Genomic DNA, 24,371 nt, shown 5'->3' with positions numbered 1-24,371 from the left:
AAGAATTCTCACTCAAGAAGGGGAATTCAGATAAATTTAAGTTGAATTTGACTATGTGTAAACATCAGGGAATTCAGTATGAACTCAGCCCTACCCTGTCTCTGATGCAGCTACTCCCTCTCTCCCTTCTTTGTATTTCTAGGGTATTTTGCATGTTTATCTGTAATAGCACTTACTACACAGTGCTGTCGCTATTTCCTTAGGTATATATTTGCTCAACCAGACTGTGGGTCTTTGACAGAAGAAACTGTTTTATTTATCTCTGTACTTCCACAGTGCCTGACATGTGTTAAATGCTGAATGACTATAATTATATTCCTTCCTTTATTAGTTGTATTATACCAACATTTACTACTCCCTCCTCTTCCTTTTTCCATCTGCTCTCTTCTATAAATTTTCCCTTCCTTCCAGTTTCTATTTTCATGCCACTCCCTTTCGTAGTCTCATTTCCCTCTTTTCTTATTTAGTGCATTCTCTTCCTCCTCTGCTCATATGGAGGTTTACTCTCTTAGCTAGCTTTTGAGGCTGAATTTGGCAGATTATGAGAGTAATGGTAGTCTGTCTCGTGTCCATGAGAAATAAGAAAATTGCCCTCGGCTGTAATTTTCACAAAAGTCCACGACTAGAGATTGAGTTAGACTTCCTGATCCTTTTGGTGTTATGTTCTGAACTCTTGTTTGTCTCTTTGAATTTTTAAAGTCCACTCTGCACCCCACAGTTTCTTAAAATACTCTCTATAAACTGGCATCAGAACCTTTTCATGAATAAATGACTAACATCTCAACCACTAAGCCCCCAGTTCTCACTCCGCCCCCACCCCCTACCAAAAAGAGTTTGCTGTATCTAGACCTTATGGTTGCAAACGATATAGCTTGTCTCTCAGGCTTATTGCAAACTTATTGAAAGAGCAAGAGACTGATCACAAAACTGAGGCATGGCCTCAAAATATATCCGCTCTAGAAAATATCACAAAGCCTGTACTAGGTCCTGCAGATTCCTGATCTAACGTCCAAAGCCCCAAGGCAATACCTGTCATAGATACTTGATATCTAGGATGGATTCATAATGTAGCCATTTATCTCCCTCAAATAATAAAGAGAAGTGTTTAGAGGTAGAATAGAAAGAACCAGCCAAGTCTGAGGGGAGAGAGCCATTAGTTTTCATGCTGAATATGTCTGCTAAATGAATATAGCTAGGTGGCAGGAGAGCTATAGATTTAGACTCATTTTCTCAAAACTGCTGCTTAGTCAAAATTCCTTGTTTTAGGAGTTCATTTTTAGCTTTTAAGATAGAAAGGGTCTGACAGGGTGAGGATTAAAGCTGCCTTAATTCCATCTTCAATTTTCTCAGGGCATCTCACGGCATTCTGCACTATTGGAGCCTGTTTCTGATGATTACGTTAGTATCTATCCATCCTCTCTCTGCAATGCCAGGAGATTTCCCTTTGCAGTGGTAAACAGTCTTCCACAGAATAGGTCAGGATGAGTTTGTTGTAGGTCCTCTGTAAAATGGGGATATGAATAGTGCCAAGTTCATAGAATTGTTGTAGTTAGTGGACTATGAAGAAGCATTTTGAGAAAAATATGCAGCATGGATTAGCGCTCAGTACATTTAATCTGAATTCATTTAACATTATTTTTATAATAGTGGGGTGTGAGCTTATTTTTATGGCATCATTTCAAGACAAATACAATTATTACCATGGCATTAGTGAAATTGACTTCAGTGAGAGAACGGGCAGGCATGCTTCAGCTGTTGCACATCCTTCCCTCCCTATCCCTTGTAGGCAAAGAAGAGCTTTCTATTCAGGTAGCAAAGCTCTCATCCCAGTTAAGAAGGAGGATATTCCAGAAATTATTATAGAGCATGCGTCTCTAGCACAATTTACCCTAGAGCCCTAACACTACACATCCTCTCAGTGCTTCTCCCTTCTGCTACTCTCTGCTTTCAGCTTCAACTCTTTCCACCCTCTCTGCTTTCTGTTTTCTAACTGTAGCTATTCCTGTCTTCACCCCACTTAAATTTCCTTTCTTAGTTATCTATTCAACTCATTCCGTTCACTACTAATTCTCAACCTAGCCGCTGTTGCCAGGTCCCTGTGTTTGTGATTGGCTCATTGGTTTCCATTTTATCAGCTAAAGTAATCATGCTGCATGGTCAGACAAGAATTAGAGAAATTTAATATGAACTTTCTTGTTTCTGTGTTTTTTTATTTTTTTCTTTCTCCCAGTTTCGAGTATTTACAGCCCCCTTCCATAAAGTAGGCTTTGCTGATTTCTGGCTGGCCGATCAGCTGAACAGCCTGTCAGTGATATTGATGGACCTGGAATATATGATCTGCTTCTACAGTTTTGAGCTCAGATGGGATGAAAGTGGGGGTCTGTTGCCAAATAATTCAGAAGGTAGGGTATGAATGTGCATCCATACCTCTGAACTGCCAGTGTAAACCAAGAAATATTGGGAATGATAACTAAGAAATGTAAGATCACGGTGAAAACTCATCCAATAATACAAACTTAATTAAATGTACTTGGCACTCTTTTAGCAATCTCTTTATCTGATACAATTTGGCTCTTAAATTAAATGTTAGGATTTCAGTCATCCATTTGCCAAGAGATTTGCAACTTACACTTAAGGAATTCTAAAACTTAGAAAAAAAAGAAAAGTAAAAATTTCTAGTATACTGGTAGTTATATCACAGATGCTTTAGTGCCAACAGTTTCCATCACAGTATTGCTTTATAATGATCAAAAATACTTGAGTATTTAGACTTATATCAAGGGCTTTGAGAAAGTCATTGTAGATCGTTTTTAATTCTTACTGAGGATCTTGGGGTGTTTTTTTCTGGTTCTTTTTCCCACTCTTGGTGTATGCCAGGAGTTCGAGTTATTAAGGAATTTTGCCTTAATGACAAAGACCAAATTTAGACAGATTATGTAACATCTGACTAGCAAAAAGCTAATGAAGCCAGTGGCAACACATATTCATTGATTGCTAGCAGACCACAACTTTGTTGTAGGTTGATCGCACTATAATGCATTCCCAGAATTTGAAGAAAAATGTTTCTCATTTAAAAATATAAATTCTGCTCTCCATTAAAAAGTAGGCTAATGAGGTACATTTTCTACCTATTGTGATATAGCAGTTTGGAGTTCATGAAATTAACTAGAGTCACTAGTGGCATTTGTATGTTTTCCAAGTATTTCAAATTACAGAGTAAGTTTTCTTTCCTTTGATTACTGTACTCATCTTCTAATTTTCTTACAGTTTTACCACATTCCAAAGAAAACGATTCCAGAGCAGGTTGTCAGAAATCTGGGAGGGCAGATTTTCCCCCATTGGTCCACCCTATATATTTACCTTCCTTTTTTGGCTTTCATTGCTCATGAAAAGTTTGAGAATATAGTAGTTACAAAGAAGAAAGTGATTCAGAAACCAGGCTTCTTGCTTTTATGGACTTGAGAGTGGTTACAATATATAACAAAATGATGTGAACAAGTTACTTGTCTTTTGGGTTTTTTTAATAATAATTCTTCTTCTTTGAAATCTGCACAGAACCAGAAATTTGCCACAAATATTCGTATGGTGTGCGGGCCATCGTTCAGTGCATTCCTGCTTGGCTTCGCTTCATCCAGTGCCTGCGCCGCTACCGAGACACAAAAAGGGCCTTTCCTCATTTAGTTAATGCTGGGAAATACTCAACAACTTTCTTCACGGTGACGTTCGCAGCCCTTTACAGCACTCACAAAGGTATTCTACGATTGACTGTGAAGAGATTTTTCAAAACCTGGGTTTTTACTACTGACATGTGCTTCTTACTCTGGTTCCTTTTCCATTTATCATGCTCTTTTTTTCCACTGAAGTTCCAGTCCCCTCAGCTATACCATTTTGTTCTTGAACACAATTTGAGTCTCATTCCAGCATTTAATAACAAGTACCGTCAAAAAGTCATCCAGAATAGGAAGGATTTTGTGATATGTGAAACCCTGAATTATGTTCAGTGTGTTCTATCTTAGACACCTTGGGCTTTCCTTTGTTGTTGGTTTTTTGTTTTGTTTTGTTTTGTTTTTGTTTTTTTAGCCTTCTTGTTCATTAATGAGGTTGGAAAATGCTAGGTGAAAAAGATTCCCTCTGGCAATCATGTATATTTTTAATCGCTTTCCTTCACCAAGTAGTAAGGATTGTTTCCAGCCCATTTAACTGCAAATTGAGTTCTCTGATCTCTCTAGTTTCTTATCTCCATAGCAACCAGTTATTACTTGAGACTGCTCTTCTGTTGAGAGGAGAAAAAAGCTTTTAGGTTCTGAGCCACATGCAGTCAGTCCTTTTGAATTTTTAACCTTTTTCCAAGAACTGTCAATCAAAGATCTTGCTTCCTTTTACTAAAATGCATTCCATCTTTGTCTTTTTAAATCAGTATCAGCCCACACCTTAGAGGCTGGGTGGTAAAGAAATGTTACTTATTGAAATTATTGTAATTATTTTTAAATACTTAAGTAAATTTTTTTCAGTGACTTTTTTCTTAATTGAGACACTGTATTTTAGGAGCCTGAGCTAGTACCTCTTAGCTACTTATCTAAAAAGATGTCTGATGGTCTTGAAAGGTTGGAACAGTGGTTTTTTTGTGAGGCTTGCAGTTTGGTCCAGTAGAACACTTTATAACATACTTCCACTTTTAGCAGTAGATTCTGCAATTACAGTAATATTGATAATGCAGCCAATAATTTTATCACTACGTAGGCACTCTTGTTAAATGATATAATTTAACTAAGTGCCTCAGTGAAGGAAACACATCCTCAAAGCTCCCGTAATTTTAACTCCTGCTGAGGAATGCTGTTCTTTAGTCTGGGCATGCATCATGATTCACAAGGTTGTGATTAGAGAATTTATAAGTCAGGCAATGGATTTGATACATGGTACCCTGTGCCTTAAGAACCCTTTACTTTTCTCCCATCCTGGGTAACAGTGGTTTGGGGTTGAATATTCTAGGACATAACATATCTTTAACTATACTGGTACTCTTAGTATGAAGCTGAAAATCTGAATTCCTCAAACCTGCACTGAATTCCTCAAACTTCACATTTAATAACCTAAAGCTAGAAGCAGTGGTTTGGATGGTATTGTGGTTGTCAGACTTTCTCTTTCTTTTTTTTTTTTTTTTTTTTTTTGGCTCATGTATCCCTTTAAAGAATTTTTAAAACTATATTATTATCATTTTTATTTTATTATTTTAAACTACTATTTGAACTGTATTTTCTGACATTTTAAAATTTACATCTGAAATTTTTCATCTTAAGGTTAAATAATTTTTAAAAATGTAGTTTACAGTGTGTTTATAATTTTTTTTAATGTTTATTTATTTTGAGAGAGAGAGAGATAGAGCATGAGTGGGGAGGGGCAGAGAGAGAGGGAAACACAGAATATGAAGAAGCCTCCAGCCTCGCCTCTAAGCTGTCCGCACAGAGTCGGGTGCAGGGCTTGAACTCATGAACTGTGAGATCATGAACTGAGCCTAAGGTCATTCAACCAACTGAGCCACCCAGGTGCCCCCTTCCCCCCCCCCCCCCCCGCTTTTTTTTTTTTTTACAGTGTATTTTAAATATTCACATTTTAAAACAAAACTGCTAAAGTGTTTCTACTAAATGTGTCCAAGTAATCTAAATACAAAAGCATGATACCATGATTTGTATTTTTATGTTTTAATGACTTTTGTCTGATACATATATATGTAAATTGAAATTAAGTTATTACCTATTACTAGAAGATGCTAAGAGATTTTTCTGTGTTGTAATTATAACTGGCCAAAGTAATGTTACAGATACGTTATAAATTTTAATAATTATCACATAGATATTTCTTATTGAGATAAATCTATATTATTCTGTTCCATTTTGCAGTTTTTGTATAGGGAAGCTCTGAGAAACCTTGTTAAATAGCTGTATATATGAGGGTAGAAGTTTAATTGTTGGAGCATCGCTAAGTTTTCTAGACAGATCCTCAGTTATATACCAAAAAATATGCACAGTAGTCCATCATCAGTAACTATTTTTGTTAATCTATCAGGTTTTCTTATTGAAAGCAAAAAGTTAAAAATAAACTGAAGGAAGTAAAATATTAAACATAAACTAAATGAAAAAAGGATTTGTTAACCATTAGAATCATTCTCTTTGTTTATGGACAGTCAGTATCTTATGACATTGTTTAAATGGTGTTGTTTTTTAATCTTGGTAGTGCAGATTACACTCATCCAGTTTATAGGGATTATCTGCCATATCCCCTAACTGGAAAACCAGTCACCCAAATTAGAAAAAGTTTTGACTTAAATTAACATGTTTATAGACACCCCTGTGTAAACATCTCAATTCGAATTCTGAGTTGGGTAGGTAGATGAATGGGTAGCTGGGTGCATAGATAGGCAAATAGAATAAACATGCATTCAGTAAACATTACTGAGAATATTCTATGTATCAGTTGTGCTAGGCACTAAAAATGGAGCAACAAACAAAGTAACATTCTAGCCCTTAAAAATTTATGATCTAGTAGGGGAAGTAGGTAAAAAGGCATTAATTGGTTGCACAACAGTGTGAATATGCTTAAAACTTTTGAACGGTATGCTTAGAAGTGGTTAAGATGGTAAATTTTGTGCTATGTGTTTTGACCACAATAGGAAAAAAAGACATTAAAATAAGCAGGGGACCATAATAGCCTACAGACAGCATAAGTCCCAATCCGGCCCCCAGTAGAGACTTCCCAGAGGTAATAGTTAAGCTATTTTATTGTTTATGTGAAGGAGAATTCCACTTATCCCATTATGTGTTTTGCCCAAGGCTGTGTAATTTGTGAGTGGTGGAAGTGTTGCTGTTTCCCACTTCTGTTCTTCTTTCGCCTAGGGCTTCCTCTTGTCCCCTCAGGCAGAACCACACCTTTTAAGTGGAGATAATAGTATCTATTCTGTTTACTTCACAAATTTGTTGTAATGATTAAGGTGTAGTGTACATGGAATCACCTTATAAACTCTAACGTGCTACACAAATGGAATTTATCATTAAATGAAATACAATTCTCTTTGCTGTCTAGAGCTGGCATATGTGTGTCTTTCTTTATGGAAAATCTTTCTAAGAGAAACCCTTGTGATCCCTTCGGTAGGGGCGTTATAATGGACAAGTACCAATTAGGAATGTGTTTGGCTTCTTGTTCATGTAACACAGATGTTCACTCACTGAACTTGATTCAAGTCCCACAGTCAAATTTTTAAAAACCAAGCATTTTTTTTAGAGAGACCATTGGTTATATATCTTATCATAGCCATAAAATTAAAAAAAAAAAAAAAACCTTTGTATTGTTGATACATATTAAATATTTATATCACTAATTTTCTTTTCACCAAAAAGCATAAAACAGGGAAATCTGGCATTTAGTGATGATCAAAAGTAGAATTTGCTTTCTATTGTTTTGTTGGACAATATTCCAAGAGGAAAAGTATCAGAAAACATACACTTTAAAAATAATCATTGAGCCAAAAGGATAGATTTTGTATGGTTAATGAGGTAGATCTTTTTCTATTGAATTTGTAAGTATTACCGTAAAGGATAAATTTTATGAGGAGAGGAAGGTGTAGAAGATGGTGAGGTATCCCTGTTCAGACTCAAGGATATGAGTCTTTTCAGAGAACTAACCTACAAGAGTTACCATAGTAACTGCATTATTGGGGGTATTTTCAAGATTTTTTCAAAGGTTAGGTCTTATGATGAATGAAGGCACAAGTGTTACTTCTGTACCTAGAGTCATTTTTTTAAAGGTGAGGGAGGGGCTTAGACCCGTTTTAGGGAGACTACTTATTATATTTCAGCTAGCTGTCACTTGGTATAATAAGGAAACACATTTTAAACATTTCAGTGTATTTTATTTTCCATCATTAATTTTAGACACAAAGGAATTTAGCTAGCAGCCAATCTCCATATTTTAAGAAATCACATTTCATTACAAGCCTAAATTTAAAGCCAACTCCTACAAGTTTTTTTGTTGGAATTAGGATTGGAGGAGACAAGAAAGTGTTTTAAATGTTTTTTGAATGTCCTTGAGGTTTCTTGGCTTTGGCAAGAAAAAGCCTGTGGGAGGTACAATAATAAAAAAGCCATTGTGTTATTTCTGACCCATTGATGGGGAGAGAGCGCACTTCATTAGACTTTCTGTTTTTCATTTACAGTTTCCAACATTCTAAAATATTCATAAATTCTTAGTGGATTTTGCTCTTTTGCTCTTCTCTGAATATACAGAAGAAAAAAAAACCTTACTTTAAAAATACTTAATATTTTACTTTAGACTTTTTATTAGCATTTGCTAACATGCATTTGCTATTAGATTTTTAAAAATACTTACTTATGTTTGTTTGCTTGGTTGTTTTGCAGTACCAGTTCCCATCCAGACCCCTTCTTGTTTAACATTCTGTAAGGGGTGCTGTGCCCCCTAATGAGGATTCCTCAGCAGTAGTTCAGTGCCTTCAGAGCAAATAAGCATTTCATTGTTTTGAGTGGGCACACATAGTCCTGAAGTGCTTCCTCTCTGGGGTATGGCCAATATGTAACTGTTTTTACCCTGAATAATAGGCTGCTTTGCCAGACTTTCCAAATTTTAGTCTTGTTATAATAGAAACACCAATTTTTAAAAAATTCTCTAGGGAAACTTTTGTTTCATTAACTTAAAAAAATTTTTTTTAATGTGTTTTTTTTTTTTTTTTTTTTTGAGAGAGAGAAAGAGTGCAAGCTGGGGAGGAGCAAAGAGAAGGGGAGACAGAATCCGAAGCCGACTCTAGGCTCCAAGCTTCAGCACAGAGCCTAATGGGGGCCTCAAACTCACAAACTGGGAGATCATGACCTGAGCTGAAGTTGGACGCTCAACCAACCAAGCCACTCAGGCACCCCTCATTAACTTTTTTTTTTTTTAATTTTTTTTTAACGTTTATTTATTTTTGAGACAGAGAGAGACAGAGCATGAACGGGGGAGGGTCAGAGAGAGAGGGAGACACAGAATCCGAAACAGGCTCCAGACTCTGAGCAGTCAGCCCAGAGCCCGACGCGGGGCTCGAACTTACATACTGCGAGATGGTGACCTGAGCCGAAGTCGGGCGCTTAACCGACTGAGCCACCCAGGCGCCCCTCATTAACTTTTTTTTTAAACACACACACAAAATTTTTAAAAACAATGCATTTAGGGTGCCTGGGTGGCTCAGTCAGTCAAGTGTCCAACTTGGTTTCAGCTCAGGTCATGATCTCGCGGTTTTGTGGATTCAAGCCCCACATCAGGCTCTGCACTAGTAGCACAGAGCCTGCTTGGGATTCTCTCTCTCTCCCTCTCTTTCTGCCCCTCCCCCATTTGCGCTGTCTCTCTCTCTCTCAAAAAATAAATAAAAACTAAAAAAAAATTAAAAAGAAAACAATGCATTTGAATAAATGCTTTCACTTTTTTTTTTTTTTTTTAATGTTTGTTTATTCTTGAGACAGAGACAGAGAGTGAACAGGGGAGGGGCAGAGAGAGAGGGGTACATAGAAACTGAAACAGGCTCCAAGCTCTGAGATGTCAGCACAGAGCCCGACACGGGGTTGAACCCACGAATTGTGAGATCATGACCTGAGCCGAAGTCAGATGCTTAACCGACTGAGCCACCCAGGTGCCCCTAAATGCTTTCACTTTTGACTTACTGTTGAAATAGCTCAAATCTTTAACCCTTTTGAAATTTGATATATTTGGCTGTAATTCCTCTAGCCTAACTAATACAGACAAGAAATAGATTTTTTTAAAGGATTCATTATTTGTCAATATTGGCTTAAATTCTGCCAGTGCTAAAATCAAATGTGATATTGTTTGTTTCTGATTATTAATTTGACTTTAGAAATATTTCTTGAGTAGCTTTTATCTACTTGGCATTGTGCTAATTTTAAATGGTTTTATAAATATTATACCAACAATCCCATTTATATTTCACCTTAAATTGCTTTGCTTTAAAAGTATTAATTACAGCTTTGAATAAATTACATTTCCTTTGTATCTTCTTTGTCATGTTAAAAAAAAAAAAAAACTTTAAAAAATAATACATATCCTTATACCCTGAGATCATTTTTGTCGTCTTTTCGGTAGTCACCTTACACCTCTGTAGTCTACCATACAACTGGTAGATATAGTTTGTTAGCATTTCTGTATAAATTATGTTGTTTTGAAATACTCAAGCACAAAGTTTAAAGTTTAGAAATGACCTGTGTATTTCTTAGAAACAGGGAGAGAACTCTGTGATGCTTAAATTTAAGAAGTTGAACAGTATGAATTCAACTTATGGAACAATTTTACCTAACAGGAAAGGAATTTAAAGACAATTGCTTGCAAACAGAATTTTAAATTTTCATTTCAATTTATTATATATAATTTTACATGAGAATATTGGTGGAAAGTATACACATCAATGAAAGTTATTGTGTCTAGATATTTTCAGCAGAAAGAAAATAATAGGAAAAAATGAATAGGCAAATATAAGGGCTTAAGTAGTAGATTATATATGAATGAATCTCTTTGCTTCAGAGTTTTATAGTATAATACAGTAAGTATACTAATCAGCTATTGATACATCATAATTCGCCCCAGAACTCAGTAGCTTAAAACAGCAGTAATTTATTCTCATTTATGATCTGTGGGTCAGCTGGGAATTGGTGGAACTAGGCTGGACGTGGCTGGGTAGCTCTGTTTTAGGCAACTGTTCCTGCTGGGCTCTTGACTTTTCCCTACATGTTTGGTTTTTGTCTGGTTATACATGTTTCACCATGGAGCCCCAACTAAAGGGACAGTAGTTACCCCAAGGAAACTCTTCCCATGGTACTAGCAGAAACAGTTTCTACTGCATACACATTTTAAGCATCTGCTTTCTTCATAGCTGCTAACCTCCTACTGGCTTAAGCAAGTCACATGTCTAGGCCCAAAGGAAGTCTGCCCATCCTGAAGCCATTATTAAACCCAACATCTATGGGGCAAGAATCATGAGAGAAGAGTGTTGGGGAGAATGAATACTTTTAAACTGTAACCTAATCTGACACAAAACAAATCAATTTTAACTAATTTTTTAATTGGAAAAGGATATAAACAGATAATTTTGTAGGGTAATTAAGCATGGCTAATAAACATATGAAAAATGTTCTCCTTTACTGATTGCAAAAGAGATGAAAATTGAAATATTTAATCAAATATTGATGCTTATTGCTATCAAGGATGTGGAGAGATGAACACTCATTCTGTTGATAGAGTATAAATTGGTAAGCAATTTGGTAATCCTACCAGGAGTCTTAAAATCATTCATACTTTTTGAACTAGTAAGTCCCTTTCCATAACTTTTTCTAAGGAAATAATTAGAGAAGTGGCTAGAAGTTAACTTATGTTTACAGCATTATAAAGTAAAGAACTGAAATAATCTAATAAATGTCCATCAATAGGAATATAATATGGTACGTAGAATATTATATAGTAGCTTGTCAAAAGTAATGCAGAGCACCTGCAAACAGTAGATGAAGAATAATGATATTATTAAAAGGTAATATTTATTGAATATTTCTATGGGCCAAACACTCTTTTAAGCATTTAACATGTATTAACTCATTTAATCGTCACAGCAGCCCTGTGAGGTATTAGAATCAGAGCTGGATGTAATCAAAGTGGCGAAAGCACATTTTATTCAGGAAGTTTTGAAGTAGAGGAAAAGAGATCTCAGTAGAGAGGTAGGCTCAACTCTGAATATAGAACAGACAAATGGGGATTTATAGCCAAGAAGAAGGGTCAGTGGTTGGAAAATTACTAAAAGGAAACATCAGGGGTGAGGGACGATTCTGGTTAAACTGACTTGACAGGAGGATTCTTGCTAAAAGGAAGACCAGAGTGATTAGATGAAGGGTAGAGGATAAAGAATTTTGATAACTAGAATGATCAGATATTGAGGATAAGGGGTTCTCTCTAAAATGGCTTAGTGAGATTCTTGCTACAACTAGGTGACATAGGCTTGACAAGAACAGACACCAAGTTTGAGGCCTAGAGAGCTTGGAGGAGCCTAACTAGAGTTAGGTTAGGGAGTGCATCTTTGTCAGAGGTAAGCACTTGTCATTTTACAGGTGAAGAAATTGAAAACAGAGAGACTAAGTTACTTGCCAAAGTCCTACATCTGTAAAGTGGAAGAACCCAGGTTATGAATCTTAATAAAACAGTGTAGCCCCCAAAATCAAGTAGCTGTTCAGTGACAAAGCTAGAATTCATACCCAGTGATTATTTTTAGTCTGTCATACTGCCTTCTAAGTTTATAGAATGCTCTGAGCTCTTCCAAATGTTAAACTTGTGGTAAGCAAAGAAAGATCAGATAGAACGGTGTGGTATTCCTACATGTTTCAAATAAATTTGTTTGAGAAAGCACAAAGCTACATTGGGAGAGAATAATTCAAGCAGTACTTTTAAGAGAATAGGCCCATTTTCTGATCTTTTCATCCTAATGGCCACCACATTCATGGAAAGCCAAAGACGTTGCCAGGAACAGGAGTCAAAGACATTTATTAGTAAGAGCAAAGTGGAGTCAGCCCAAATATGTAAGTAATTTCTCTGCCAGATAACTGAAGTCATTCTTGAATTGGAAGGAAGCAAATACTAACATACTAGTGTTGTTTCAAGTGATAAGAAAATGTTTTAATATGAATAATTAGAGTTGTATTCTTTGTTAGGGTTTTAAAATTCACTTAAGAAATACCTGAAGGGTGCCTGGGTGGCTCAGTCGGATGAGTGTCTGACTCTTGATTTTGGCTCAGGTCATGATTTTGGCTCAGGTCATGATCCCAGGATCATGGGATCAAGCCCTGTGTTGCTCTCTGCTGAGCACGGAGGCTGCTTAAGATTCTCTCTCCCTCTCTCTGTCCCTCTCTCCCTCCCCGTCTCTGTCCCTCTCCTCTCTCTCTTTCTCTTTCTCTCTCCCTTTTTCTCTCCCTCTCTCTCCCTCTTTCTCTCTCTTGCTCTCTCTCCTCCCCTCATCTTCCCTGCCCCTCTCTCTTGCTCATGCTGTGCTCTCTCAAATAAAAAAATAAAAAAAAAAAGGCAAAGAAATACCTGTGGTAACAATTAGGTATTTGTTAAAGCTGGCTATTTTCTTTTTTAATTTTTTTGAATGTTTATTTATTTTTGAGAGAGAGACCGAGCACGAGCAGGGGAGGAGCAGAGGGAGAAGGAGACACAGAATCTGAAGCAGGCTCCAGGCTCTGAGCTGTCAGCACACAGCCTGATGCGGGGCTTGAACCCATAAACAGCAAGATCGTGACCTGAGCTGAAGTCAGATGCTCAACCGACTGAGCCACCCAGGCGCCCAAAGCTGGCTATTTTCTTGATATATATTGTTAAATAAGGAATTTTGCCAGCATGCTTCTTAGAATGTTGTGAACAAAATAGGAAAAGAAAGACTACTGGGGCGCCTGGGTGGCTCAGTCGGTTAAGCATCCGACTTCAACTCAGGTCATGATGTCTCAGCTTGTGAGTTGAAGCCCTGCGTTGGGCTCTGTGCTAACATCTCAGAGCCTGGAGCCTGCTTCGGACTCTGTGTCTCCCTCTCTCTCTGCCCCTCCCCTGCTCGCTTTCTGTCTCTCTTTCAAAAATAAATAAACATTAAAAAAAAGTTTTTTTTTTAAAGAAAAGACTACTGAGCTAATGCTTAGTTTCATTGGTACTTTGAGGTATAAGATACAGTTTTCATGGAAATTTTTAAAGGAATTTTTCTTATATTGAAAGCAGTATTTTCTTCACGTATTAAAAAAAAATAGGGCTGCTACTTAATAGGAGGGAAGATGAAGCATCTACCTAGTGTTTAAATATCACATGGATGTGTTTCCTCATGTAGTATTCTCAAGACTGCCTGTAAATACTTTTTAGTTGCTTCTGAATAATAACCGTAGGCATAATTTCTTTTAAAGCAGAATTGTATTGCTTGAAACTATTTTGTCTCTACTCTCCTTAAAGGAAATGAACATCTACCAAACAAAGTAGAATACTGAAGCCTACTCAGTTTCATAGCTGGTGTAGAAATTACTGAATTACTGAGGAAATATGAACTGAAAGTCTAGGATCTGTTGTATAATCTTCTTTCCTTCTCAGTTATGAATACATAAACAGTCCATGACTTAAGATGGTTCAGTTTAAAGATTTTTTGACTTCCTGATGATGTGAGAATGATATTCCTTCAGTAGAAACCATACTTCATGTTTTGAATTTTAATCTTTTCCCAGGCTAGCAATGTGCAGTATGATACTCTTCATGATGCTGGGCTGTGGCAGCGGCCACAGCTCTCAGTCAGCCACGCAGTCACATGGGTAAACAACCAACACATGGAAATGTTCTGTTTCTCACTTTCAGCAGAGTGTTCAGGCAGTTACATGAGATATCCAACACTGTGTTATAAAATAGGCTTTGTGTTAGATGGTTTTGCCCAACTGTAGGCTAATGCAAGTGTTCTGAACACAGTAGATTAGGTATATTGAACCCATTCTTGACTCGATATTTTCAACTTCTCATGGGTTTATTGGGATGTAACCCCATTGTAAATAGAGGAAGATCTATATGACTAAGTATACTTCCTTCCTCAAGAACTGAAAAAACTTGATATCTGAAATCAGTGTTTTTTAATCTTTCATTAAACCTTCTGTTGCAGAAAGTACAGTGTCTCCACCTCGAGAGCTACATCCATCTCTGCTCAATTTAATCAAGTCTTCTGACAGTAGGAATTTCAAAAGCACCGTCTTAGTGAAAGGCACTATATTGTGCTGAGGGAGAGAATGTAGGCTTTACAGCTAAGTGGACTAAGACTAGGTTAACTTAGTCACTTGCTAATTATGTCACCCAGAGAAAGTGACTTAACTTCTTAGAGTTAGAGGTTATAAAATTGAGATAGGGGCGCCTGGGTGGCTCAGTCGATTGAGCTTCCAACTTCAGCTCAGGTCGTGATCTCACGGTCTGTGAGATCGAGCCCTGTGTCGGGCTCTGTGCTGACAGCTCAGAGCCTGGAGCCTCCTTCAGTTTCTGTGTCTCCCTCTCTCTCTGAACCTCCCCCATTCATGCTCTGTCTCTCTCTGTCTCAAAAATAAATAAACATTAAAAAAAATTTTTTTAATTTAGATAATAATTCCTACCTCAAATTTATTATGAGGATTAAATTGTGTAAATATAGCATAATTGATGGTAGTTGGTTATTAGTATCCTTTCCATGATCTGTTATGAAAGTGTGAAACAATTCACATGTAAAATATTAGGAAAGGGGTTGCAACTACAGACATGGAGGAGTTCAAAATAATTATGAGTAGATATCTGGATAAAATGCACAGTTTATTTTTAGGACATTATAAATTAGCAAAATAAATGCAGGAAAACATAGAAAATATAAATTATAGATTAAGGACAGCTTTCCTTATTCCTGTGGTTCTTGTTGAAGTGTCAGACCCAAATGTTTTCACAAGTGAAACCTTTCAAAACTTTGAGGAACAGTTTGTGCCATTTAAAGTGTTTCAAAACTTAAAAAAAGGAAGCGTCTTTTTTCTTTTAAAAACCTGCATAATTCAGAGAAAGATATTCCTCAGTAAAACTATATAACCCAGTCTTACTCATGAATATACCTACAAAGATTCCAAATAAAACATTAGGAGCTAGAACCCACTGGAATATTAAAACAATAATATACCATGACTGAGATACTTTAGGGATAGTTTACCATGTCACCAGACTGGAGGAGAACAGCCATGTGATCATCTCAGCAAATGCCAAGGAGATCCTGACTAATTAAGAAATTATATATATATATATATATATATATATATATATATATATATATATATATATATATTTGTAAGGATCCATCTTAAATATAGAAGTACTATATTTTTTATACACAGACACAGCTATCATGACTAAAGGTGAAATATTACAAACATTCTCATGGCACCTGGGTAGCTCAGTCGGTTAAGCGTCTAACTCTTGGTTTCTGCCCAGGTCATGATCTCACAGTTCGTGAGTTCGAGCCCTACATTGGGCTCTGCTCACAGCATGGAGCCTGTTTGGGATTCTGTCTCTCCCTCTCTGTGCCTCTCCTGCTTGCTCTCTGTGTCTCTCTCTCTCTCAAAATAAAATAAACTTAAAAAAAATTGTTTTGATAAATAAAATCTGGACTAACAAAGATATCTGTCATCATCACTATTATTTAACATTCTTCTATTACTCTTATGCAAGAAAATGAAAGAATATTAAAAATTTCTAAAGCAGAAATAAAAATTAAATGTCAAAATTTATAAATAGTGATTGTCCAATGTTATCACTTTATTTTCCTTTTTATGAAATTTTTATGGTGAATGTATGATCTTTCTATAAACAGGAAAAACAGTTGTTTTCATTTAAAAAAAATTAAAAGGCCTGCTGGAAGCCTAGGCCTCTGGGCCTGAGAGGGGCCCTGCGACTGGGAGCCGGAGGTGGGCATGGTTGGCATCCAAGGGAGTATAGTGAGTGTCATAGGGCAGGGATGCCCCGAGTCCCCGAGATAGTCCCCAATGAGTTCGCGGTATCTTCCTTATATGATCAGGCCCCATTGCTGGTGTCGCCACTAACCCAGAGCCTGAGAAGATTATGAAAATGTGTCTGGCAAAGTGGGGCTGGGGACCAGGACCGGGAGATTAGGGGCAGCAGGTAGGCTGGAGATGAGGGAGCTTTAGGGAGGCCTCTGCAGCTGTAACTGTGAGACCTGGTCAATGATGACGTGACCACTGCGCAATCTGAGTTCTAGGAACCTGGTGATGGAATGTGCTCAGAGCGGACTGAGACCGGGCAAAAAGATATTAATAATAATTTTTAAAAATTAAAAGGCCTGAACTATATTTCTGAAGCTCTTTTAGCTCCTTACTTTTTTTTTTAAGTTTATTTGTTTATTTTGAGAGAGAGAGCATGAGCAGGGGAGGGACAGACAGAGCTAGAATCCCAAGCAGGTTCCATACTGTCAACGCAAAGGCTGACCAGAGGCTTGATCTCATGAACCTTGAGAGATCATGACCTGAGCCAAAATCAAGAGTCGGAGGCTTAACCGCTGAGCCACCAAGGCACCCTGCTTTTAGCCCCTTATATTTTATTATTCAAATAGAGCTATTTGCCAGTACATAGTTTCTTGGCACTCATTATTTCATTTTGTACCTGATATCAACCCTGAAAGGAAGTAAAACAGATACTATTTATTATATTTTTTTAAAGCTAGGAAGGTTAAATTGCCTGACCCAGGTCACATGGCAGAAGTAGTAAAACCAGAATTCTCTGTCTCTGAATATACTCCTTTTTACACACTAAAAAGTTATATTTCCAACAAGGCAGCATGATGTATTGCTGTGATTCTCAAACTTTAGTATGTATATGAATCACCATAGATTGTTACTTAAAAATGCTTTATTCTCAGGCCCAACTTCAGTTATTTTTAGTAGGATTAGGATGATGACTCCAAAATTTGCCTTTTTAACATGTGCCTCATGTTGTTTCTGCTGACCACACTTAAGTAAATACTAGTAGAATTTAAAGAATAGAAATTATAAATGGATATGGTGTTGAGGAAATACGGAAACTACTGAGTTTGGATATTGCTTCCTCCTACTGTACTGTTTAGGAGATCTTGGACAGCCAAGCAATGAATGGTAGGGAAGCAATAGAACGTATTAAATGAGAACATGGGCTTTGGATTAGTACCTTGGACATGTTACCTGATAACAGCAGTCCCCGTTTCATAAAAAGGCTCTAAGGAAATAGGTGTAAAGTTCCTTAGGGAGGAATGGAGAAAGCAGGGCAGAGACAGACCAAAAGTGTTATTACTCTAATGGAAGTCTCAACAACAACCCAAAAAACTCCAGAAAGTATCAAGGATTCTTTACTGAGAAAAAGATTTTATGTTTTTCCATCAGCTTTTATTCTGCTTAATTAGAGACTGTTTAAACTTTTTATTTTTAATTAAATCTCAAAGCGTATTGATGACTACAATTGATTAGATGGTTCCTAGAATAAGTATTTGAATAGATGTTTCAGAAGTACTGGTAAAGTTTGAAATAATATAGGTTTTGCTCCTAACATTTAATTAGACAGAAAAGGTAATTTGAAAGAAAAGGTATTTGAAAGAAAAGAAATGAAGGTTTCTATAAAAAGGCATTACAGTCTTGGACTGTTTCACTCTGAGACTAAGAATTGTTTCAGATGGCATTTTTAGATCTGATATGTTATACTAGTATAGAATGTTGGCAAGTTGTATGGAAAATGGTGGAAAAGATTTTGGCATTCCCTCTCTCTCTAGGCATGCCTCATATTATATATATTCTCACTTCTTTTTAAATCTGTTAATTAGCCATAATGTAGAATATATATTGTTTTTATTTTTTACATTTCTAGATTCCATTTTTGTGATCTATATTCTTTATTCAACTCTAATTACTGTACCCTACTATTATTGCTGCTAAAACCTTATCCAATCTTATTTCCATTTTTAATTGACTATAACTTTAGCTTGTGTTTATGACTTGATTTTTCCAGTTCAATTAAGAAAAAAGTTCCTAGTCATATGAATGTACTACCTGAAGCTTGCTTACAGCTTCATAAAATAAGCACTTGAGACCTTGTCAAAAGTTTATAGGATCCACGGGGAACCTATAGTTCGGTTGGGCATCTAACTTCAGCTCAGGTCATGATCTCCCGGTTCGTGAGTTCGAGCCCCACATCGAGCTCACTGCTGTCATCCTGTCATCACAAAACCTGCTTCACATCCTCTTTCCTCCTCCCTCTGCCCCTCGCCCACTTGTGCTCACCCTAAAATAAATACTTTTTTAAAAAGTTTATAGGATCCTTACATTGCCTCTTTTTTTTTTTTTTTTTTTTGAAAGCCAGAGAGAGTAGGGACAGAGAAAGAATCTCAAGCAGGCTCCACAGAGCCCAACACGGGGCTTGTCATGACCTGAGCTAAAAATCAAGAGTTGTATGCTCAACTGACTGAGGCACCCAGGTGCCCCAGGATCCTTATATTTCTTTGTAAAGTGATTATGGTTGATACCATTCCATTTACTTAATAAATGAAACTGTGTCTCTTCATAGGAGAAAAGGCAGAAACACATAATTTTATCCACTCCAGAAATATTGTTATTTGGTTGTACTACTAAATGAGTTTGGAAAGGCAGCAATCAATCTTAATCACTGAAGAGATCCTTTTATTATTGACAAGCCAATAAATAAGAATTATAACAAATAGTAAATTGAATATAAATACAACTTAGTAGTTGAATTGCCTTCTTGTTTACTTCTGTCACATCTATTTTATTCAACATTTATAAAACACCTAGAGTGTTTTAGACTGTGTTTGATGCTAGACATGTATAGATGAACATGACATATCTTTTAAGACTCCTTCTGGAGCTCCTAGTTTCATAAGGGAGAACAACAAAATAGAACGTAAATTATCAGTATTATGTAATGTACTGAGGTGGTTCACAAGAGGGAGTGGTAAACTCAGTAAGGGTTTTAGACAAACAGCCAAGTTATATTTTTTAATTAAACTTTTTGTTTTGAGATAATTATAGACTCACATGTAGTTGTTAGAAATAATAGAGAGCTCAGGGAGCCTGGGTGGCTCAGTCGGGTAAGCATCGGACTTTAGCTCAGGTCATTATCTCACGGTTTGTGAGTTCAAGCCCCGCGTTGTTGGGCTCTCTTGCTGCAGCTCAGAGCCTGGAGCCTGCTTTGGATTCTCTGTCTCCCTCCCTCTCTCTCTGTCTTCCCAGGGCTCCCCTGCTTGTGCTCTGCCTCTCTCTCAAATATAAATAAACATTTAAAAAATGTTTTTAAAAATAGTAGTCCATGTAACCTTCATACAGGTTCTCCAGTGATATTACAAAAGTATGTACAATATCACAATCAGGATATTGACATTGATACAGACTAGTACAGAAAGTTTCTATCACCACAAGGATCCCTCATATTACCTTTTTGTCTTCCCTCCTACCCCCACTTTCTCCCACCCCCCCCCCAGCAATCCATTTAATAATTTTATCATTTCAAGAGTGTTAATATAAATGGGATCATATAGTCCTTTTGAGATCTGCTTTTTTTCACTTAGCATAATTCTCTGGAGATTCATCCAGGCTGTTGCACAAATCAAACTTGTTCCTTTTTATTGCTAAGTAGTGTTTCATGATGTGAATATACTAGTTTAACCATTCACCCACTGAATGACATTTATGTTGTTTCTAAGTTAGTTCAGGCTGTTATGGACATAGCTGCTATAAACATCCATATACAGGTTTTGATGAACATAAATTGCCATATCTCTGTGATTAATCCCCAAGCGTGTGGTAGCTGCATGTTTAAGAAAAACTACCAAACTATTTTCAGAATGGTTGTACCATTTTACATTCTCATCAGCAATGTATGAGTGGTCTGGTTTCTCTGCATCCCTGCCAGCCTTTGTTGATGCCACTTTTTAAAATTTTAGCCGTTCTGATAGGTGTGTAATGATATCTTATTGTGGTTTTAATTCTGTTGCACATCTTTTCATAGGCTTATTTGGTATGTATATCCTCTTCTGTAAACTGTCTCTTCATGTCTTTTGCCCATTTTTGAATAGGATTGTTTGGTTCTTTATTGAATTATTAGAGTTCTTTATATTTCAGATACTAGCACTTTGTTAGATAACATTTACAAGGATTTTCTTTCTAGTATTTTTAATGATTAGTGGGCCTGAGTTTTTAGTAGAGTTTTAGATTTGCGGAATAATTGAGCAGATAGTACATAGAGTTCCCTATACCCGCCCCACCCCGTCCCATCTCATTGTCATACAGTTACCTCGGTCATTAACATCGTGTATTACATTAAAATTAACTTTTTATGTTGTAGAGTTTTGCAGGTTTTGAAAAATGCATAATGATACATATCTACTGTAACAGTTTCATATGGAATAGTTTCATTATCCTAAACATCCCCTATGTTTCACCCATTCATCTCTTTCTTTCCTCCTTCTTCCCCCTGAGCAACCACTCATCTTTTTACTATCTCTACAAATGTGCCTTTTCCAAAATGTCCTGTTGTTGGAGCCATACAGTGTGTAGCCTTTTCAGATGATTCCTTTCACTTAGCAGTAGGCATCTAAGGTTCTTCTGATGTCTTTTTGTGTCTTGATAGTTCATTTCTTTTTATCGCTAAATAATGTTCTGTTGTACCACTTTTGTTCATTCATTTGCCTGCTAAAAGGCATCTTAGTTGCTTCCAGTTTTTCATAATTACGAATGAATCTGCTGTAAATGTGTGCTGGTTTTTGTGTGGTCATAATTTTTCAACTTAACCTAGGTGTACAGTTATGATAAGGCTATGTTTAGTTTTTTGTAAGAAACTGCCAAACTGTCTCCCAAACTGGCTGTACCATATTGCTTCCTATCAGCAGTGCGTGAGAGTTCTTGTTGCCTGCACCATGTCAACATTTGGTAGTCAATTTTTGGGGTTTTAGCCAGTCAGTTAGGTGCATAGTGGTATCTCATTGCTGTTCTACTTTGTAATTTCCTTTTTTTTTTTAACTGTTTATTTTTGAGAGAGAGAGAATGTGAGCAGGGGAGGGGAGGGGTGGAGAGAGAGGGAGACACAGATTCCAAAGCAGGCTCTAGGCTCTGAGCTGTCAGCAGAGTCTGATGTGGGTCTTGAGCTCACACACTGTGAGATCGTGACCTGAGCTGAAGTCGGACGCTCAACCGACTAAGCCACCCAGGTGCCCGTCTACTCTGTAATTTCCTAATGACATCTGATGTTGAACATCTTCTCATATACGTATTTGTTATATGTGTATCTTCTTTGGTCAGGTGTTTGTTCAGACCTCTCTGCCATTTTTTAATTGGGTTATTTGTTTCATTATTGTTGAACTTTAAGAATTCTTCGTATATTTTGGATACAAGTCACTGGGTAGTATCTGCAGATATTTTTTTCCCAGTCTGTAGCCTGTCTTTTCATCCTCTTAACATGGTCTTACACAAATCAAAAGTTTTTAATTTCTGTGAAGTTAAGCTTATCAGTTTTTCCTTTACAGATCATGCCTTCGGTTTCAAGTCCAGGAACTCTTTGCCTAGCCCTAGATCCTGTAGGTTTTCTGTGGTTTTTTTCCTAAGAGTTTTATGTCTTATTTGCAAGTTTGTGATCCATTTTGAGTAAATTTTTACATAAGGTGTATGACAGATTGAGGTTCGTATTTTTGCCTATGGATGTCTAATTGCCCCAGCACCTTTTATTCAAAGGGCTATTTTTCCTACATCAAATTGCTTGTGTGCCTTTGTCAAAAATTAGTTGGGCATATTTGTGTGAGTCTATTTCTGAGCTCTCTATTCTGTTCTATTGATCTATGTATAAGCGTAAGGGGTACAGTGTGTTACTTTGATGCATTTATATATTGTAATATGATTGCTGATACAGCATGATCACATATAATTATAGTACGATATTATTGTCTGTTGTTAGTTCCATGGTTAAATTTATAAGTATTTTATTTTATTGTTTTAATGCCATTATGGGTGGGTTGGTTTTCCTTATTTCTTTTTCAGATGTTTCATCATTAGTGTAAAGAAATGCAATTGATTTGTATATGTTGATTTTGTATCCTGCCGATTTATTGAAATCATTGATGAATTCCAACTGTTTTTTGACTGTTGGGAGTTTTCTTTTTCTTTTTTTAAGTTTATTTATTTATTTTTGAGAGAGAGAGAGAGAGAGAGAGAGCGAGCGAGCACATGAATGGGGAGAAGAGGTAGAGGAAAAGAGAATCCCACGGGGATTCAATCCGGGGCTCAATCCCACGACCCTGAGATCATGACCTGAGCTGATATCAAGAGTTGGATGCTTAACTGACTGAGCCACCCGGGCACTTCTCCTGGATTTTCTGTATAGAGGATCATATCATCAGCAAATAATGACAGTTTTACTTCTTCCTTTCTAATTTTGGATGCCTCTTATTTCTTTGTCTTGCCTAATTGCTCTAGCTAAGACTTTGAGTACTGTATTGAATAGGAGTGGTCAGAGTGGACATCCTTGCCTTGTTCCTGATCTTAGGGGAAACACTTTCAATTTTTCTCCATTGAATGTAATGTTAGCTGTGAGTTATGTTGTATAAGGCCCTTATTATATTGAAGTCTTTTATCTTCTATACCCAGTCTGTTAAAGAGTTTTTGTCATGAAAGGATGTTATATTTTGCTTTTTCTGCATCTGTTGAGATGATGTGATTTTTATCTTTCATTTATCGATATGTATATTATCTTAATGATTTGTATATGTTGAACCATCCTTACAAGCCAGAAATAAATCTCACTTGGTCATGGTATATAATCCTTTTAATGTGTTTGTGAATTCAGTTTGCTAATATTTTGTTGACAATTTTTCATCTATTCATCAAGGATATTGGTCTATAGTTTTCTTGTGGTGTCTTTATCTGATTTTGGTATCAAAATAATGCTGGCTTCTTAGAATGAGTGTGGAAGTGTTTTCTCCTAGATGTTTTGGAAGTTTGAGGAGCATCGGTATTAATTCTTTGAATGTTTGGTAGAATTCTCCAGTGAAGCTCTCTGGTCCTGGAGTTGTCTGTGTTGGGAGTTTTTGATTACTCATTCAGCCTCTTTACCCGTTATTAGTCTGTTCAGATTTTCTATTTCTTCCTGATTCAGTCTTGGCAGGTTGTATGTTTCTAGGCATGTTTCTGCATTATGTAATTTGTTGGCATAAAATTGTTCATAGTAGTCTCTTATGAGTCTGTATTTTTATAGTATCTGTTGTAAGGTCTCCTCTTTCATTTCTAGTTTATCTGAGTCCTCTTTTTTTCTTAGTATAACTAAAGGTTTGTCAATTTTGTTTATTTTTTGAAAGCCGGCTTTTAGTTTTATTGATCCTTTGTATTGTTTTTCCGGTCTTTATTTCATTCATTTCTGCTCTGATTTCTTATTATTCCCTTCCTTTGAACTAACTTTGGGCATAATTTCCCCTTTTTTTTCCTAGTTCCCTGAGGTATAAATTTAGATGATTTATTTGGGATCTTTCTAATTTTTTAATACATGCATTTGTTACAAATGTTCCTCCCCAAACTGCATTTTGCTTTAACCCACAATATTTGATATGTTGTATTTTCATTTTCAGTTGAGATAATTTTTTATTTCCCTTTTGATTTCTTTTTTGACCCAGTAGTTGTTTACAAGTGTGTTACTTAGTTCCACATATTTGTAGATATTGTTACTTACCTCTTGTTGATTTCTAGTTTCATACCATTGAGGTCAGAGAAGAAAATTGGCATGATTTTGGTCTT

The 24,371-nt window shown here is 36.5% G+C and overlaps 1 protein-coding gene and 2 non-coding genes across 5 annotated transcripts in view; all 3 read left to right on the top strand.

Moving 5' to 3' along the window:
• Nucleotides 1-24,371, top strand: part of XPR1 (xenotropic and polytropic retrovirus receptor 1) — a 217,096-nt gene that overhangs the window by 165,962 nt on the left and 26,763 nt on the right. For all 3 annotated transcript variants that reach the window (XM_011290988.4, XM_045048517.1, XM_045048516.1), the window contains exons 10-11: nt 2,231-2,402; nt 3,556-3,750. In XM_011290988.4, the coding sequence (XP_011289290.1) occupies nt 2,231-2,402; nt 3,556-3,750 (367 nt within the window). The remainder of the gene's footprint in view (nt 1-2,230; nt 2,403-3,555; nt 3,751-24,371) is intronic.
• On the top strand, nt 16,561-16,702 carry LOC111558456. The gene has a single exon (XR_002739364.2).
• LOC111558447 lies at nt 16,779-16,859 on the top strand. Its single transcript, XR_002739354.1, has one exon.

The sequence above is a fragment of the Felis catus genome, chromosome F1, assembly GCF_018350175.1.
Source record: "Felis catus isolate Fca126 chromosome F1, F.catus_Fca126_mat1.0, whole genome shotgun sequence".
Lineage (NCBI taxonomy): Eukaryota > Metazoa > Chordata > Mammalia > Carnivora > Felidae > Felis > Felis catus.
The sequence above is the reverse complement of the archived record's forward strand: the minus strand, read 5'-3'. Positions and strand labels throughout refer to the sequence as shown.